Source organism: Zonotrichia albicollis, chromosome 5 (assembly GCF_047830755.1).
Source record: "Zonotrichia albicollis isolate bZonAlb1 chromosome 5, bZonAlb1.hap1, whole genome shotgun sequence".
Classification (NCBI taxonomy): Eukaryota; Metazoa; Chordata; class Aves; order Passeriformes; family Passerellidae; genus Zonotrichia; species Zonotrichia albicollis.
Window position 1 is genome coordinate 30,604,423 of NC_133823.1, and position 18,300 is coordinate 30,622,722.

Genomic DNA, 18,300 nt, shown 5'->3' on the forward strand with positions numbered 1-18,300 from the left:
ACGAATGGTCACATTCCTTACAGTAACAAATTGCTTTGCTGGATCCATTTTCCTTGTACTGTTTTGGTTTTTGTATGGGGTATTTTTTTTTGTCGTTTGGTTGGGGTCTTCTTAAACTGAAAAAATGCACAGTCATTACTACTTTCTTGTAGCATTTGTAGTGTAGCAGACACTACGGCTTACTCTGCGAGGGAGAAGCAGCGCTGTCCGTGTCAAACTGGCATGACCTCCGACGTCGCCTCTTCCGCCGCCGGCTGAGAGTTTGTACCTGTCTGTGCTACCGGCACCACCACCGCGTCCTTCAGCTCCGAGGGCTGAGTGCACGGAGAGCTTTTCTCCTCCAGTTTTTTGATGGTGTCTGGGCAGTTCTGAACAAAGATCACTCTGTTGTAGGCTTTCAACCTGCGCCACAGCTGGACGTAAACCTTGCACTGCACGTACATGAAGACCAGGCCTCCTGTGAATCCAATGGCCACCACAACGAGTTTTGTCCAGAATGGCCATTCGAGGACACCTTTGAAATAGAAAGTTTATGTTATACATTGAATATCAAGCACTGTTTCAGTAATGTATACTGAAAAGAAGCCACTGGCTAAGAATGCCTGGGTATGTGCACGTTATTGGGTCACTTGTGGCTCTGGAAAATTGATGGGGTTTCCTATTCCATAGGCTGGCCAAGAAACTGCCCATGGAATAGGAAACTGCTTCCTATTTTTAACTGATTGGACCACAATTTGGTCAAATAAATCAATCAAAAAATCAATGCCACTCTCAAAGTCTTTCAGGATTTCTTCCACTTTTTAACATTAAAGATAGGCTGCTGCTGCTTCTGCGGTAATACAGGGAGCATCTCTTTTCATTAACTGCTATCGGACAGAGAGTATATAATTTTGTATATAATTTTTTTCCCAGATTGCCATGTTTTCAGACTTGAGCTTTACTAGTAGAAAGGTCAGCTGAACCTAGACCTGTTTATTCAAACAGAGTAAATTTTCAGAGTAAATTTATGTGAATTATTCAGAGTAAATTTATGTGCAACTTGATTCCCTACCACTGGTGCTATATAAATTCTAGAATATTTAAAATATATTTTAAATCTGCTTTTCTATAAACCAGTGTCAGGTTTAGCAATTAAAGTGTTTGCATCATATACTTCGCTAAAGAGAAAAAAAAAAACCTGCAACCCCAATTTGAGATATCCATTTAAAATGGGATTTTTTTAACTAGAACATTAACGAACAATAGTAGTATTATTCAGGGTTTCAATTTTTCTCCTTCTCAAGATATGTTTATAAAGTGTGTTTTCTCCAGTGCTTATTTATCTTTGTCTTGGCAATTCTCATTTAAAGAGTGAAAATGGGGAAGAAAGCAAACTACATATATGTCCTTATTCCCCACAAATACATGCTCACTTTTGTAAAAGTACTCTACCCTGCAACAAGCAAATTTTGAACCAAAAGCATCCTTTTCACACTTCTGCATGTTTTAAGTAGCTCCAGGGCATATCTTTGTCCGTGTTTTAGAGTAAAGAATCAACCATTATATTTGGCAAATACTGAATGCTATACAAATCATAAATACTTTTTGAGCCTACCAGGAATAATTAACATGATTCTTATGCGTTGTGTGTAACAACAAAAATCCCTGTTAACTGTTTTGATATGTAAATTCAGCTAGTCTGCAGAAATAGCTTCCCCCTTGTAATGAGTAGGGTGATGTAGTTGTACTCAGAAATTCAAAGCCATCCCTAGTCCTGTCCTCTGGGCCAGGTTATCTGAGATAAAAAGCAAGGTTACCCATTTCAATAGAATGCAAAACAAGACTTTGTAGTGTGTATTCATCTGTGACTTACTGAGGCTTGTTGCTTATTTTCCTCTCTAAGGCAAGAAAGGCAAGCATCAGGAGTATCATCAAATATTTATCTAACTAGCAAGGCACAAAGTTCCACCTGTTTTGTTTTCCATGTTAACTCTGGAATATAACACCAACCTAGAGACCTTTGTTCCTCTAGGGTGCTTAAATTCAATTCAGATCAAAACTCAAAAGCTTTTTATCATTATGATCACATTTAAGACTGAATTTAAGAGCAAACTTAGATTTGAAATGGAAAACAGTAGTTAAGTTTAGGATATATTTTTCACATATGTTAAGTATTGCTCCTACTGACATTAGGCATGCATTTTGTTACACATGTCCAGTTGGATTTTCAGTATCTCTGCAGATGAGACTCCATGACTTCTCTGTTCCAGTGAATAACCAATAAATAGAGCTGCAACATGGACATTCACGGTGAAATTCTATTTGAAAGGACACAAGAATGGTTTTCCATGCTGCTCTAATCCCACATGAAGGACTAACACAACTGGAAATCAGTCTTTTGGAAGTTTGTATTAGGGAAGGTTGTTAATGAAGAGGGTCTATCGTACTTTGCTTCCTATCAAGGTTCAGGGGACTAATATATATAAATTGCTATTTAAGGACCTGAACTTGCACTGAGCTGTTTGAACTTGACTCATCTTTTTGCCTGAGCTTTAGAATTACCTAGGTAATGAGAGATTAACCCAGAGAACCGGCAGGCCGGTTAAGCTGTTGTCATGATTACACAAAGTAGAGTTCTCTCTGCTGGGACATAAGGTAAGATTTTCATACTGATGCATTCAGAACTTCTGCATTAAAGCCTCTGGTGTAGGCATGTGAGCTGTTATTTAAGAACAGAATGTGACTGGTTACAGAGCTGCTTTTCAAAGGCAGGCACTACATTATCAGCAGCACTGAAAAAGATAAAAGATACTTACCATTATCATTGCCTTGTTTAATTTCTTCAGCAGTTCTGTCAATTAAAACATACAATGACCAAACAACACAGGTAATTGCAATTATATGGAATGTGACTGAGCACACAATTTTTCTCCTCTCACTTGTTGTCATCTGCAATTTCTCCCACTAAAAATAAAAAAAAAAAAAGTAATTAAGAAAATCTGACTTGTAAAATTTTACATCAAACTGATTAGGCCATTGTAGCTCTTTCTACCAAAACCACAAGCAGTAATAAAATTAGCAAATCCTTTAGTTTTGGTAATATGCATTACAGGAGTGTGTGCATTGTCCCTGTTAAATTCACAATGATCTCATTTTCATAGATTCAGAGGAATGAAGTATACTGTTCTGTTTCTGTCTGCTTGTGAATGATATCTTAAGTCATTTCATTACAGTACAGCCATAACATGTTAACAGACAGATAAAAAGATTAATATTTACTTTAAATTTGCATTTCTGGTGGTGAGAGAAGAAAAAGCCCAAAAATCTGTTTGTACTATGTATTAAAATTATAGGAATGCAGCTATGTAACAGTCTTTCCATAAAATAAAGGCACAGGAAATGCAACTTCATTGAGGATTAAATTCAATAAACTTGAAAAGATGATTACATGGAAATGACCATATACGATAGCAGCCAAATAACCTCAGTAATGCAAGGAGGATCTTCCAGCCACATGTTTCTGAATTATGGTGCTAAATCCTGGCTTAAGTTAAGGCTATTTTAAGATGAAATAGGCTATTCTCTGCAACTGAACAATGCCGCTCTTGAGGCGATTTTATTTAATCTCACTTGTGACATGGGTTTTTTTCACAGCACTTCTTCAAAACAAAACCTTCTCTCCTAAAACATTTGCCTTTGAAAAGAGATGAAAGAACAGAGCACTTAAAAGCAAAATGCCTCAATTCTGATGGATAATCTTGGAGCCAGTACAGGCAGCTGGGGAAGAAAAGCAGTACAAAGCATGAGATGCGAGTGCCACCTCCCTGTGGCTCTGTGAACACCAGACTGAGCTGCACTCAGCTCGGTGCCACAGCGCTGCTGCCGCCTGCTACAGCTAGGATGGCAACCACAGCCTCTGCAGAGCACTGCCATGCTGCACATTTACTGCCAAGCTGTGAGTTTGTCTTGGTTCTTCTCGTTTAGGTTTTTGGATTGTTTTGGTTTTATTAGCTGTTTTCACTATTTGGGATTTTTTTAAATTTTGTTTCCAGGCAATTACAAATTTTTCTAAGTTCCTTAAGGCTAGGGCTGGAGATGCCATCCAAGCTAGATGTTAAGCCTTTAACCTGACATAGCCATAGCCATACTACTGTCAACACTCTCTGCAGTCACATTACATTTTGAAGGAGCACAACTGCAGTAAAACCTGATGAGGGTCAGTGCTGTGTCACCAAGGGGAGTAACTCTCAAAAATACTGCTTCCTGCTTGAAGAGCAGGACATAGCAAACAAACTTCAGTCTTTAATGGCAGTTAAATCTTGCATGTTTCAGAGCTGTTGCCTCAAAACACGATCTCTAGAACATTTTCTAGCCCTCGTCACCATTCCATGAATCACAGAATGCTTTGGGTTGGAAGGGAACTTAAGGCTCATCGTGTCCTGTTCAACCCCCCTGCAATGAGCAGGCACATCTGCAATTAGACCAGCCTGCTCAGAGCCCCATCCAACCTGACCATAAGGTTTCCCAGGATGGGGCACCTACCGCTTCCCTAGGCAACCTGTTCCACTGTTTCACCATTCTCATCATAAGAAGTTTCGTCTAAATGTAGTCCAGATACTGCCTTTTTTTGTTGTTTTGCTTAAAATCCTTTTCCCTTGTGCTACTGTAACAAGCCCTGCTAAAAAGTTTGCTCCATCTTTCTTACAGGCTCCATTTAGGTACTGGAAGGCCACAATAAGGTCTCAAAGCCTTTTCTCCAGGCTGAACAACCTCAACTGTTAGCTGTTCCTCATAGGAGAGGTGCTCCATCTCTCTGATCATTTTCTGTGGCCTCTTCTGGACTCTCTCCAACATGACCTCCGTGGGCACCCTCTAGGAATCCATCCTAGAGCTGGATGCAGCAGTCCTGCTGGGGTCTCTCAAGAATCACTTCTCCCACACTTCATGAACCAAAAGCATAAATAATTATTTAGAAAAATGTAAATATTTCCTGAGTAATATACAAAGAGTCAGAGCCATCAGCTTTTTTATTAGCTGAGACCTCATTTCAGTTTCTGATATATCTACTTTTTGAGTGAAAACTAAGCTTGCTGAGTTTTGTATGGCAGTTTGGAAAAATGGGAGGATTAAAAAAAGGCTTGTTTTAATTTTCTTTTAAGTAACGACCCCCAAACTTTATATTCATTATAGTTCGTGTAGCTAATATTCAGTGGTCAGACCAGAGAGTATGTGGCATTATCACAGTCTTATTTCCTTAGAGCCACTAGGTTACACAGCCTTTGATCAGGAGATTTTAATTTTTTGCAGTGAAAATTCAAGTCTTGAAACAGACTTTCTTTCCAAAGAAAGAACCCTTGTCTTTGTCCAGATGGAAGAAAAGGTTTTAGCTTAACCCTTCACTTACCTGTGGGTGTTTTGTGAGAGAAAACAAAGAACATAATGAAGAATGATTTGTTCTTAAACAGATTTTGTCTGTTATCTCAACTTTGATGCTACACCATTTGGTCTGTTGGAGAGAAGACTCTGCAAAATTTTCATTGTCATGTATACATGCAGTCTCTTTATAGCCATTGTACTCTCTAATATACTCATAATGCTTTGTGTTCATCTGAATGCCCAGTCAAAGACAAATGCTGGGTCCCATTAGTCTAAATGTAAACATTTTGTAGGTGGAAAAAACCCAGACAAAATCAACCAACCAACAGGCAGGATAGGTAAATAAAGGTTCCAGCTCACAGAATTCTGCTGAGATTTACAAGAAAGGTATCTCAGGACAGGAAACCAGCAGAAATTGGCTGAAGCAGGCCTTTTTGGTAACATCTCATCAAATCCAGCCAGAAGGCAAGCCAAGGTCTACTGGACTCTGCTTCCTCCAGCTGCCCCCTTTTCTTCTCCCACAAGGCAGCCTGCCTTGCCTGCCCTGTCTGTCCATTCTATCCACAAACGTTACCACACCAGACAGAAGGTGCCTGCCAAGACACGGGGAGAGGTCACCAGGGCATAGGTGATTATGGGACTGGGTCACTGCAGAATATCTCATACTCCCAGTCTGGGATACAGGAAAGGAATAAGGTCCAAGGAGAGACTCTGTCACAGACAGCTACCTGGGAACATTTTACAGCTCTTAGTGTGCTCCAATGCTGCTATTTTGTTTTGTCTTGCCCTTGCTGCAGTCATAATTCTCCCAGCTATGGTGATGATGAGCTGAACTCAGAAGAAAAAAAGCAATTAAACTTTGTGCTGTACTTCTGGTGATCCCAATGGCAGCTGATGTAACTTCCCCATCCTACTCACATATTTTAGGTTGGCTGAACAGAGAGTACTTTGTGACTAGATGAGTCATGCTCTACTAGATGAGTGATGTTAGTAGATGAGCCAGCAATTTATGTTGTCCTGGAACAGAAAAGTGCAATTCCCTATTTTAGGATTTTTGCAATAGGCTTGTATCAAAAAATTAACTGTTAGTTTTAGAACAGACTTGCTTGGACAAAAGCACAGTTATGTGATATAAAAATTGCTTGAAAATCCGTAACAAAGGATGAGACAACAATGTAATGAGCAATGAAAGCATCAGCCCCTTTTACTTCTGCTTTATAGTCTGGGACTTGATACAGCCTAAAGTCGTGTGGGGAATTTGGCAGGTGCTACCTTTCATGTCACACAGAGCATTAATGCCTCCTTAACCTCTGATAAATTCATCCCTGCTGTGTTTTGAAGCTCCTGCAGTTTTCATGGCTTTCCACATTCATAATAGAAAGATAAAAATAACTTGTGTCATGTTTTATTATCTTCATCAGTGACCTCCAAGAAAATACAGCAATCAGGTTGATGACACTGTGACATGCCATGGATAGAATATCAGATGCTACCATCTACAGCACAAAATTAAGTACACAGATGCAATTTTCTTTGGAAATTTAGATCTTAATGCTCCTCAGGTGCTTTAGATGCTGTAATGACAGAAATAAATGGCAGCAGCCAGAGGAGACATTTATAATGACTTGAAAATTATTGAGTCACTAAATTAATAGAAAAAACTAGCTTTTGCCCAGCCCCACATAAAACAACCCTTCACTGTTGTACAGCCAATTGTCACACTCACAGATTCTGTAATCCTGGCAGCAATACAAACACAGACTGGAAATCATCACAAATGCAGATGGTTTAATGTCCTGCAAATGCAAGCAACTGCATGAATATCATAATGCTTCACAGAACAGGTGTGCTAGAACACTTTGTAACATCTAACCGGAACCAAAAGCTCTTTTAAACAGGTCACCAAATAAATCCAAAGTGTAACAAAAATCCAAATGCGTCCCCAGCAGAAAGCTTGGAATATCCCCAGCCCCCTTTTTATTTTCTGAATAAGCTTTCCGAGCGTGTCGCTTGCAGTGTGCTCTGAAAGCCACTGGAGGGTGGTCGGAGACTGCCTGACTCAATGTTCCCACCAAGAACGGAAAGCAATTGGACTGTGAGCGTGATCAGGAACACTCGTCCCACCCCAGCTACTACTTACAGCTGCTTCTAAGACACAACGTGCATCTCAGTTGGAATTCCTAAACTTTACTGAGAATTTTGGAATAATCTTTAAAGTGGCAGCTGTAAAACTGTACCCTGCTCTAGGTTTCTACCTCATATTTTGCTTTTGTTTCCTAAAGAAAATTTCACTCAGAAATTTCAAGAGAGTGGTTACTGATTTCAAATCTCACTCTTGTAATTACAAAATGTAGTCATGAGTCTTCAGGGGAAATTAAAAAAAAAAAAATTAAAAAACCCACCAAACCCTAAAACACACAGGGAACTTTAAATCATGTGTAGCTAACCACTTCCCTTTCCTGTAAAGCAGTTTGAGAAAATCTCTCATATTTATTTCAAAGTACAAAAAATATGCCTCTCTACATGCCACTTCTAATACAAGCTTGATTAATCAATATGCAACAAGGAATTACAGATATTTTTTTTTTAGTATCTTCTGAAAACACTCCTTGTGAGTGTGGGGATGCTGCTTCATGTCCTGCATACCAACAGAGCCTCTCTGCTTAAGAGAAGCAAACCTGCAATGTTAATTCCCTCCCGTACATTTCGCTTTCTGCAAAGCGGTTTCACGATGGCCAATGCAGAACCGAAAGCTCCACGCTGCTCACACAAAAGCTGTCTCCACACCTGCCCATGGCACTGAGCAAACTGCTGCCTGGGTTTCCTTTCCCCACCTCTGCATTGTGGATTTGCTGCCTGCCTGCTCCCACCCACCACTCTGTGCCCACGTGTTGCCTCCTGTCCAGGGCAATATTCTGTCACACTGGCTACAGATTTTTGTCTGCACCGATGTCCTGAGGCAACTGCAGCTCTACTGCAGGTCTGCAGACTCGCACCTCTACAGCTGAAGGTCTCTCTGCTGCAGGGGCTCAGCACTGAGGATACCAAATATTGAAGGTGAAGTTAATGGGCTGCTTTGCAACATATGATGAATGCCTGGACTTTTTAACCCCTGGGTATTTTCAAGAATCCTGTTTTAAAAATTGCATGTAAGGAGGTCTGACAGGGGAAGCTGGTATGGGGGGAATATTGCTAATATTAAACATTTTTTGTGACATTTTTCTCCTTATCCATTATTTAGCAGAAAAAAAAAAGCCTATGTATAATGTAAACAACAACTACAGCTGGAGGGATTTCTGCTCTCACCTAGAGCTAAAGTCATCATGCAATATTTTCTGAATTCTTTCTACAGTCTGAAGAAATACTTTCAGCCAACCTTTATCTTAAAGTAATTATGCCTGCAAAACAGAGGCTAAAATTACTTACTAGAGCTGTTGTAGAAACTGCACTCTGCACACAGACTAAAAAACATACAGAAAAAGGTCTTTCTTATCTGAAACTCAACCCAAAGGATTTAGCCAGCACTTTTGGAAAAGGACTGGTGTGGTGTATGCTGAAATGAGTCAAGCAGTGAAGATATGTCAACAGTGTGAACATGTAGCTCCGAGTTATTTATGTTAGGGAGGGTTTTCTGGTCACTTGCTGCAGTACTAATTGGCTCAGGCTCCACACTGAGCTGTTCACTGCTATCAACCTACCAGCTGGAGGAAAGCAGCTGCCATGGTAGTTTGTGGAATGGAATCTGAGCAGTGGGTGGAAGAGGAAGAAATAATAGTAATAAAGGACAACAGAGCTCCACTCACATTGGGAGAACAAAATAGCCCCGGAGAAATTGGAAGTGTTCGTAAGAGATGAGACTTCAAACCTTGTTATTTGAATAAAGGCATTCTGGGCCTCTCTGTGCCACCTAAACAAAATGTGGTTACAGCCTGTACCGGGGGGATGGTGTCTTAAAGGACAAGGCATGTGTCCCCACATCCTGCTCCAACATGAGAAGTGCCCCTCAGACAGTCCAAGAGAATGAGCCAGGTCTGACAGCTGACAGGAGAAGGGTTTGGGCCATGAAAACACCTACACTACTGTGTTCTTTTCCCCAAACACATCCAGAGAGTAGGAAGAACTGAGCAGGAGCACAGAAAATACAGAAAACATATTTGTCATTGCCTTTTTTGAAAAGATGTATCCCAGAGAAGAAACTCTTGTGAGGATAAAGACTAGAAGACCATAATTAAACCCCTGCTATGTTAATTGCTGAACAGGGAAAGGAAATGAATTTTTAAAACCCCATGTCACCTGGTGGATCCTATGTCCCTGTCTATGCACAACTTTATCTCCATCTAGTTATCTCATTAGATATTCCAGCAGAGATCACTGTCTGGCAAATCTGCCTGAAGTTTGCTCAAAATCTATTTCTGTCCCTGAGGGATACTAAACAAACCTGTCTGGAATTCAAAAGAATGTCTGTAGTGTATTTGAAACACCTATTAAAATTTTTAAACTGAACCAGAAATGGGTACATTTCTAAAAACAAACATACTTACTTCACTCTTGTATGATGTGCATACCTAGAGTAATAAAAGAAATATCTAATGAAAAAACCTCACTTTGATGAACACCTTAAGATTATAATCTGCAAAGAACTATTAATTCAGTTTTATCATAACCAAGATGACACCTTATTTCTTTTTTGTGACAATTAGAACAGACTTAAGTGATATAATCAGTATGCACTCTTCACAAGCTTATGCAATGTTTTGCTGTGTATGACATCAATTAGCAAACCCTTAAAAAATGTAAAAGAGAAGTGTAGAAATTAAGCAATTCAAGAATATAGTTTCTAAAATGAAGTAGCTGTTTTTGCAATATGAAAGTGGTATTGAGAATGCTTGTCATTAACCAGCTACAAGAACTTCAGTACCTGCATCCTAAACATCCCAACACAGACTAACAACAAAAAAAAAACCCAATAAAAACCCCAAACCAAACAAAAAAAAAAAAAAAAACAAACCCCAAAACACAAAACAAAACACAACACCTATGCTTTGGAAATACAGGACCTCATGTCCCTCTCATCCAGTGCTCTGTTTCAGATAGAGGCCAACACCAGATGCTTTGGTGAGATGTGCAAGGAATCCCATGGGAAGTAATTACAGAATAATCTCTCCATATTGGGAGCCTCTTTCTAGCTCCCATCTGCTGGAATTTGCTTTACATCAATATATAGAATGCAGAAGCATGTGACCAAGTGTTTACTCTCCAAGTATCTTCTTCAAATTCTGAAAAGACATTAACCCATCTTTTGTTCAACAGAGCCTTCAGTGCTATCATGAACTCCTCATTCACAATTACTTTTTCTTTTCTTGCTTTGTAAGGTCTTTAATAAAAAGATCGCTATCTCCAAGCACAGTATACTTCAGCTACCTTATCTAAAAAATAATCCTGGCAAAGAAACTGCAGGTAAAACATTAAACCACTGATCAGGAGTGAACTATCACTCTAGTGTAAAACTATGAGGAGTTTCTGGTACTACAAACAAGAGGTACACATCTACAACTCTAGAAAATATTTACTTCAGGTATCTGGGCTTTAACGTACTCAAAAAACAAAAAAGAAGCTACATGTTGGTAACCCATAAAGAAAGAGGGATAAAAGGGGTAGAATCTATGTCTCCATTAACTTTTATCACAGTTAGTCAAGAACAGAAACAGAAACTGTGTCTGCTTTCCCCACAGTATTTCCATGATCATTCCATCAAAGGATCTAGTCTGTCACTTTTGTTCTCTCTTTGCAGTTGTTGACTCCTGCCTCTGCCTACTCTGTATTTCCAAAAGAGCAGCATATCTGACTGAAGGCATAACATTTGCCCCAACCATTAAGTAGCAAATACCTTTAAATCACAGTCCTGCCCTCAAACAACTTCGACACATACGCATACAAAGAAAACCATTAAAAAATTGCCACACTACAAGAGCACAGACCATAATTTTCCTGCAACACCAGTTATGATGAAATTTCCCTTTCTGACCAAAGCTGGTAGGGCTGCTGCATTTTGTGATGTGTATTTTAGAGGCAATATAAAAGCATGACATAGGCTCAGTGGTGGATTTGAGATGGATTCTGCTGGGGTCAAAGCAGCTACAAGTCCTTTCTCCACTACAGGAGCCACAACAAACCATCTCCAACAGTCTGTGCCTCTGTCTTTGAGTACCAAATAGGATTTCTCTTTGCACATTTGAGTGCTTATAGTGGGATGGACATGGACAGAAGGCTCTAATAGCATTGTAGAAATTGGAAAAGGAGAGAAATTAGAAAAACTGATATAGCAACATTGTGAGACCAACATCCTATTACATGGTTTTGTAACCCTCTCCACTTCCTTTAGTTCTTCAGTCATGTCCAGTTCCAGAAAATTTCTCTAAAGATCTGTTGCTTTAGGGACCTAAAACAAGTTGTAGAGTGTGATTACAGTTTTGATAGTCTTTACTTCAATTGCCTTCTCTCCAGTAGTCATCACAGTGCCTTATTTCCTTTATTTCAAACTGTCCAGCCTGCTGAGAATCAGTACAAGTTGTTACCAAGGTGTGGTTTGGTTTAAATGTCTTTGTTTGCCAAAACCCTGGTATTTTAAAATACATTGTTGTTTCAACATACCTGGACATATCATTTTTTTGTACATATCTACACATATGTCTGAATTTCCACGTAACAAAGATTAAAAAAAGGAGCTCATGCTTTTAAATATCTATAAATATGGCTTTAGGAAGAATACTGACTTTCCAATGAATAGTTACAGTTGCCTTCTCTGTCCTTTAATTTTCCCACAAGAGAGATTCTTTTGATCCAATTAAATAAAAATAAAATAGAGGAAAGTAGTGCTGAGGAAAGAGAGTAATTAAAATAAAACTACAGCCTAGTGCTCTAGTAAAGAGCTGAGGGGAGCTATTCATTCTGAAAAAAAGAAGAAATTCTAATTTTTTCTCCAATAATTTTAGTAAAATGCTACAGGAATAAAATTAAATTAACAAAGACTAGCAAATCTGAGTAAAGTAAAAGTTTTCCCATTTGGTCATAATTTAGATCCACTACTGGAATTTCTGTGTTCAAAAGAACATCAAACCAAAATTTTTCAAAAGAAAATCCATTTTTAGCACGCATTCCAATATGCAAGCATCAACCTGTGAACAGATCATTCTCACATCAATAGGTCCCAGGCAAAATAAATTTGAGGCAGGTAACAACTGTAAAATTGTACGTGTTAATTATGTGACAGATAATTACCTGCATTAATCAGATCATGAATAGCAGCCCTCTCCCATGGGAGCTGGTAAAGTTCCTAACTTCAAAATTAAACAGCAAAAATGGCATTTTTAAAGAACTCCATGAATCACAATGACTGGTTTAGGTCAATGCTTGGGTAGAATATGCTCTTTAATTTCATATTACTAGCTATACATTTTGTGTTAGCATTCCATTTACACTTTCTTTATTTCTAGAGCCAGAGACTCTCTTAATTGTTTTCAATGCTTCAGCCTCCCAGTCCTTCCTTGGTTATAACTATTGATGAGGTCAAGCTGTAAAACAAAACACTGAAAGGCCTGAAATAAAAAATGAAAGGGAGGTCCCAAGTTCTTAAAAAAAAGGAGAGAGGCTGATGAACTGCAGGATTGAGTAGGGCTCTCTAACAAAAATTTAATCTTTTGATGCAAGTTGCATCTGTAAAACAACTCAGATCAAACTGTTTATTTCAGCCTCAGAAAGCACAGAAGATTTGTACCTCCCAGAGCTCATGTTCATGGGTCTGTGCAATAGTGGATAACACCACTAATACCCAGAGCCACCACCACTAATACCCAAATTCCCTTTGCTTTTGCAAATGCTGCTGAGCAGCAAAGTAGCCAATTTGGTTACAGGAATTTAATTAGCAGAGGACACTGTTTTCATTTAATTATCTAGTACAATATTTTTCATTTGCTTCTTAAAAGAATGCAAGTTCAAAGCACAAACTGTACAAACATCTTGCTCTACCTCCACACGGGGGTGTCTCAGCAAAGTATCACAGTAAGATGGCTTTCAGCAATTGATGGTTTCAAGGCAAGAGGCACAAGAATCTTTTGTCAGAAGTCTGTGGGAACTGGGATAGCTCTGTGAATAAAGCTGTGTTCTGAATGGAAGAGAAAGACATATGGAAATGGCAGGCTAGCACAAATTCTACCATCATAAGAAAGCTCAGCTCTAGCTTGTTCTTACAGCAGAAAATGCAAGACAGCATTATTCTGTGAACTGCAGCATGCTGTCCATATACAGATAAATTAGCAGTAATGCTCTATTATCCTCAAAAATTAGGAATACAACTGTCTGAACAAAGTAGTCCCTTGCATCCCCAAGGCATCACAATAGGATATAAGTGCTATAGAATCATTTTCACTTTACAAGCTTTAATATACACATTGTCCCTTGAGCCCAAAGTTATTTGCTATAATGACATGATAGCCAACAAGAAAGTAATAGCTTTGTGCCTTTGTGCATACTGGTGAAGTGTCTGACCCCACATATTGCAGGCAATTATTTGAGGCTGCTGATGTTTTGAGACAGTTCACTGGAAGAAAGATAACAGTGGAGCAGGTTGCCTTGGTGACACTATGTAGCTGCACCAGAAATCAAAGCAAAATGCAGGAGCTCCTTCTGTGTTGAGGACTGCAAAATATTCATCCAATTGGGTGAAAAGGGAACCAGTCCCACGGCAAGTCCTGTGCAATATTTGATACCACTTCTTATCACGGGCATTATTAGAAAACCATGGACAAAGGCAGGTGGTTCACACCTCACAGCTCGGGGCAGTAAGAACTGAAGAGCAAGCAGTGCAGTAATGACTGCCCAAAAGTTTGGGGCTTTTTTTTGGGAGACTCCTCTGGTCACGCCTGGATCTGAGAGTTTACTCTGGCAAAAGCAGTTTCTAATGGCCAGCACTTATGATTTCAGAGCAGAACATCACAGAAATTTCACTGCAGGTTCTATGACTCCATACTCTTAATAAAGAAATGTAAATATGAATTCCCAAGCTACTATTGAATCAAAAGTAAAAAACATCCTTAACATATATTGGCATCAGTGAATGCTTTAGGCATAATATGAGGTTTCTTTATATCAGTATATAACCAAATACAGCATACAAGAGACATAAACACTTATAAGATAAATATACACATTCAAATTAAATAAGACTAAGTTTATTTCATGATCAGCATTCTCTTTGCTTCTGTTTAATTTAATAGAAACATATCACTTTGTACTAAAAGAACAATCTCAGTCCTCTATTTTTAAAAAAAGGCATAAATTCAGATACTCTTTCTATCAGTAGGAAAATTAACCTCAAGTGCTACAAAATGCTTCTGTAAACAAACGAAGTGACTTGCACTTCCTTAATGACCAAGAGCAACCACATGGTAACAATGAGCAATACTGCTCACGCCTCATATAAATAAGACTTTATTTGTAAATCATTTAAAAAATAGAGCTGGGAGAGAAAACAGACATCTCTGACACCACACAATAATCTGTTTGGATGATGCATCAAAGTAAGACATCTCATCAGATATAGACGTCTTAAATAGATAGCAAAATTTAAATATGAAAAGTATTTTGAAGTATAGCAAGGCACTGCTGAGAATCTCCATTTAAAGACTTTTTTTGTTGAGCTTTCTTTTAATTTGATACTTTAATCCATTTCATTATAACTTTATTTTCATTCAATTCCTGTTTCGACTAGTCTTCAAACACCAAATTCAAGAGATATGAAATGCAGGTGTTAATATCTAGGAGTGCATCTTTTTTAAAGAAGTGTTTTTTCTCAGGTTTAAGCTATTTCCTGATAGAGCTCAATATGGAACTCACACAAGCTTCCTACCACTTCCTAATTCCTTCTGTGATAAAGTCACCTTTTAAATTGTGCACCATGGATTGCAGATGCTGAGAGGCAAAGCTACAAATGTAACTGTATTATTTATAATGACAGACAGATGTAACAGAGACCATGAGAAATAAATCAGAAGCACTAAGCAATGCTTAATATTTAATCTCTGTATTTATCTTGAGCTGAAGTAATTAGACCTGTCCAAATATATAAAACACTTGCAATGTCTGTTGATCAACGCTTAAAAGGATTACCTCAATGCAAAGACTCACTAAAATGATTAAACTCAGTTTTATTTGATGTCTGGTGCTTTCAGGGATTCTCTAATTAAATAACTATCACACATTGGCACAAACCTATTGATTTAATACTGATTATCTTAATTTATGTTAGCTTTCTATGTTCTACATTGTCACTTATGGGTGCTAATGGATACGGCATGATATTCCAAAATGATTGTGGTATAAAACCTTAGACTTTGACAAAAAAATCTGTTATGAAACATTGAAGGTGCATGAAGGGCTGAGGTATAAATAAAGATGGTAATTAATTTTTGAATAAATAATTTGTTTTATATTTAAATCATGCTTTTGTGATTCTGCAGAATGCAAAACTATAGATTGCTGTAATTAAGTTTGATAGTCTGTAATTTTTTTCCCTTCAGGAGGCCAGCAGTAGGAATTTTACAAAGACATAATGACAAAATTCATCATAATGAAACAATGCACAGACAGGAACCAAATTTTAGAATGTTGTATAATAAGTGATGAGAGAGATTAAAAAACAAAAAATCAGAACTTGTAAAGAGATGTGACCCTTCCACTTGTATAATGTCACTTCAAATCCAGGTCTAATGGCCACGGAAATTGCATCATCTGAAGTTGGACAGAAACTCACTTTAGGAAAAATAATTTCCTTTGTTTTTTTAAATAAATTAGTCTCTTATGGAATTGAATAGGCACTCCTTTCTGGAAACAAATATATGGTCTTCTGTTTAGGATGCATGGAAAAGTAAAATCTGTTTTCAGAATTCCTCAAAGCTTATTAGCAAAATTAATAATTTTTTTGGGGTCAATTTTGCTGTTCCAATTGGCATCCAACAAAGTTGACAAGAACTGTGTTGTTTTCAGATACATAACGTCCCTGACATCATGCCAAGGGGATTCCAGAAGTTCAGTAATTTTGGTTCACTGCTGACAGCCCAGACTTAGGGGACTGAAGGCTCTTGAGGTCTAGTACAGAACCAAGCTTTGGCAAAACCCAAAGCTTTCAAGGTCTGGAAATTCCAGAGCCAGTAGTGTTTTTCAGATCCTGCACCAAGGAGACAGGATTGTGGGGAGCTGGTGTTAGGAGCTGCCTGTCCCACAGTACTTTGGTCACCACTCCTTGTGCCAATCTTTTGAAAACATGGGCTCCCAAGGAACACCCCAAAACTGAGATTCTGGGCTTCATAAAAGCTGCCAAGAAATTTGACAGTGTTTCATTGGCACTTTCCACTTCTGCAAAATATATAAGTTCTGACAAAAAAATCCTAAACAAAACAGCTTCAGTGATTTTTACAAAGGATGTTTGAGTGGAAATTTGCAAGTAAGCTCTACTCATATGGCAGGTCTCATGATCACTTTTTCCTCCCTTACCTTGGCTTTGCTACAGATGTCAAAATACTTGGTTTGTGAAACAGCTTCTCATAAACTGTTAAGTGTTTCATAAATTTGTGAACAATGGTGATGATAGTGCTCACACTTAGTAAGGAACACATGTTTAATTAAATGTACCACATGAAGCGTGTCACAGTTGAATGCCGTAAATGCCAAAAGACAACTTATTTTAACTTTGAAATATTTGGGAGCTTTGGTTTCTGAAATGGGTGTGACTTATAACAAAGGATTTATAGTTAGTGCTGGGTCCATTCTACACAAACACATATTTGTTAGCATTGCATTTGAAGGGTGGAATGTTGCCAGCACAGACTGCCAGGCAGATAAACTTTCTGCTTCAAACAGAAACAAAAATATCCTGCCTGAAAGAAGAGGTGAATCTTTTATATGCAGAAATCTAAACCATACCTGAGAACCAATGATAAGCTGAATAAGGTGGCAATCATTCAATTAAGAAATTGCAGACTTGTAGGAATTACATTACCACCCTAAAAGGGAGAGGAGATGTGGCACTGACCACACACAGTTAAAAGTGCCTACTTCTGATATCAAATCATGCACATTTTTCACTTCTTTTCTCCTTGGTTGCTATAAATTTTGTTTCCCTTTTATAAAAGATGCTATATTATCTAACACAACCAGCAAAAGGCTTTTGTTTAAAATACCAATATCTGTATATTCTCTTAAGAAAAGTAACTGTTGTGAGAGTACTTGTTAGATGTTAGATATTAAAGCAATTTGGTTTGAAAATAGAAACATAAAAACTAAAAAAAAAAAAACCAAAGAGATGCAACAGGCAGGGGTTTTTATGCAATTATCTCATCCTGTCATATTAGTTAAAATCTATATGCAATTACCAAAACTGAAATCAATATAATTGAGTTTTTAGCCATCTTTCTTTTTGTTTCAATTTCTAGTGTACATGGCCAGATCTACCTGGCATTTGAGAACTTTGTCTTTGCCTATAAGAAGCTTTGCTTTCCAAATTAGCCCGAATTCTCTCTTCACAAGTGGTTTATCACCATGGACTTAATAGAAAATTCCTCTGAATGGGAAGTGTGAAGAAATTCCATTGATTGCCTTTCTCTGAACTACTGCTACTTGTGTAAAGCCAACAAAAACAAAATGTCTTTTGCCTTTGGAACACTATATATAGGCATATGTTGGTCCAAAGCTGGTACATATTTTTCATGTAGAAATTTATTTCAAATCAAAACTTGCCCAGCTCCAGATTGACTCAAACTTCAAAGATTCAGCAAGAGTCCAGAAGGATAAGAGTATTTTAAACCAAAAATTCAAAGAGAAGCTATTCACTCCAAAGAAAACAGAACCCACATATGTTTAATAAACTCTTCACCTTCCCCATACTGACAATCT

The 18,300-nt window shown here is 38.1% G+C and overlaps 1 protein-coding gene across 9 annotated transcripts in view; it reads right to left on the bottom strand.

Annotated features, from left to right (window-relative positions):
- Nucleotides 1-67: 67 nt before the first annotated feature.
- Nucleotides 68-18,300, bottom strand: part of MARCHF1 (E3 ubiquitin-protein ligase MARCHF1) — a 224,396-nt gene continuing 206,163 nt past the window's right edge. For all 9 annotated transcript variants that reach the window (XM_074541200.1, XM_074541201.1, XM_014266550.3 and 6 more), the window contains 2 exons: nt 2,796-2,943; nt 68-514 (listed from right to left, as the gene is read on the bottom strand). In XM_074541200.1, coding sequence (XP_074397301.1) covers nt 213-514; nt 2,796-2,943 — 450 coding nt within the window. In that variant the 3' untranslated portion in view covers nt 68-212. The remainder of the gene's footprint in view (nt 515-2,795; nt 2,944-18,300) is intronic.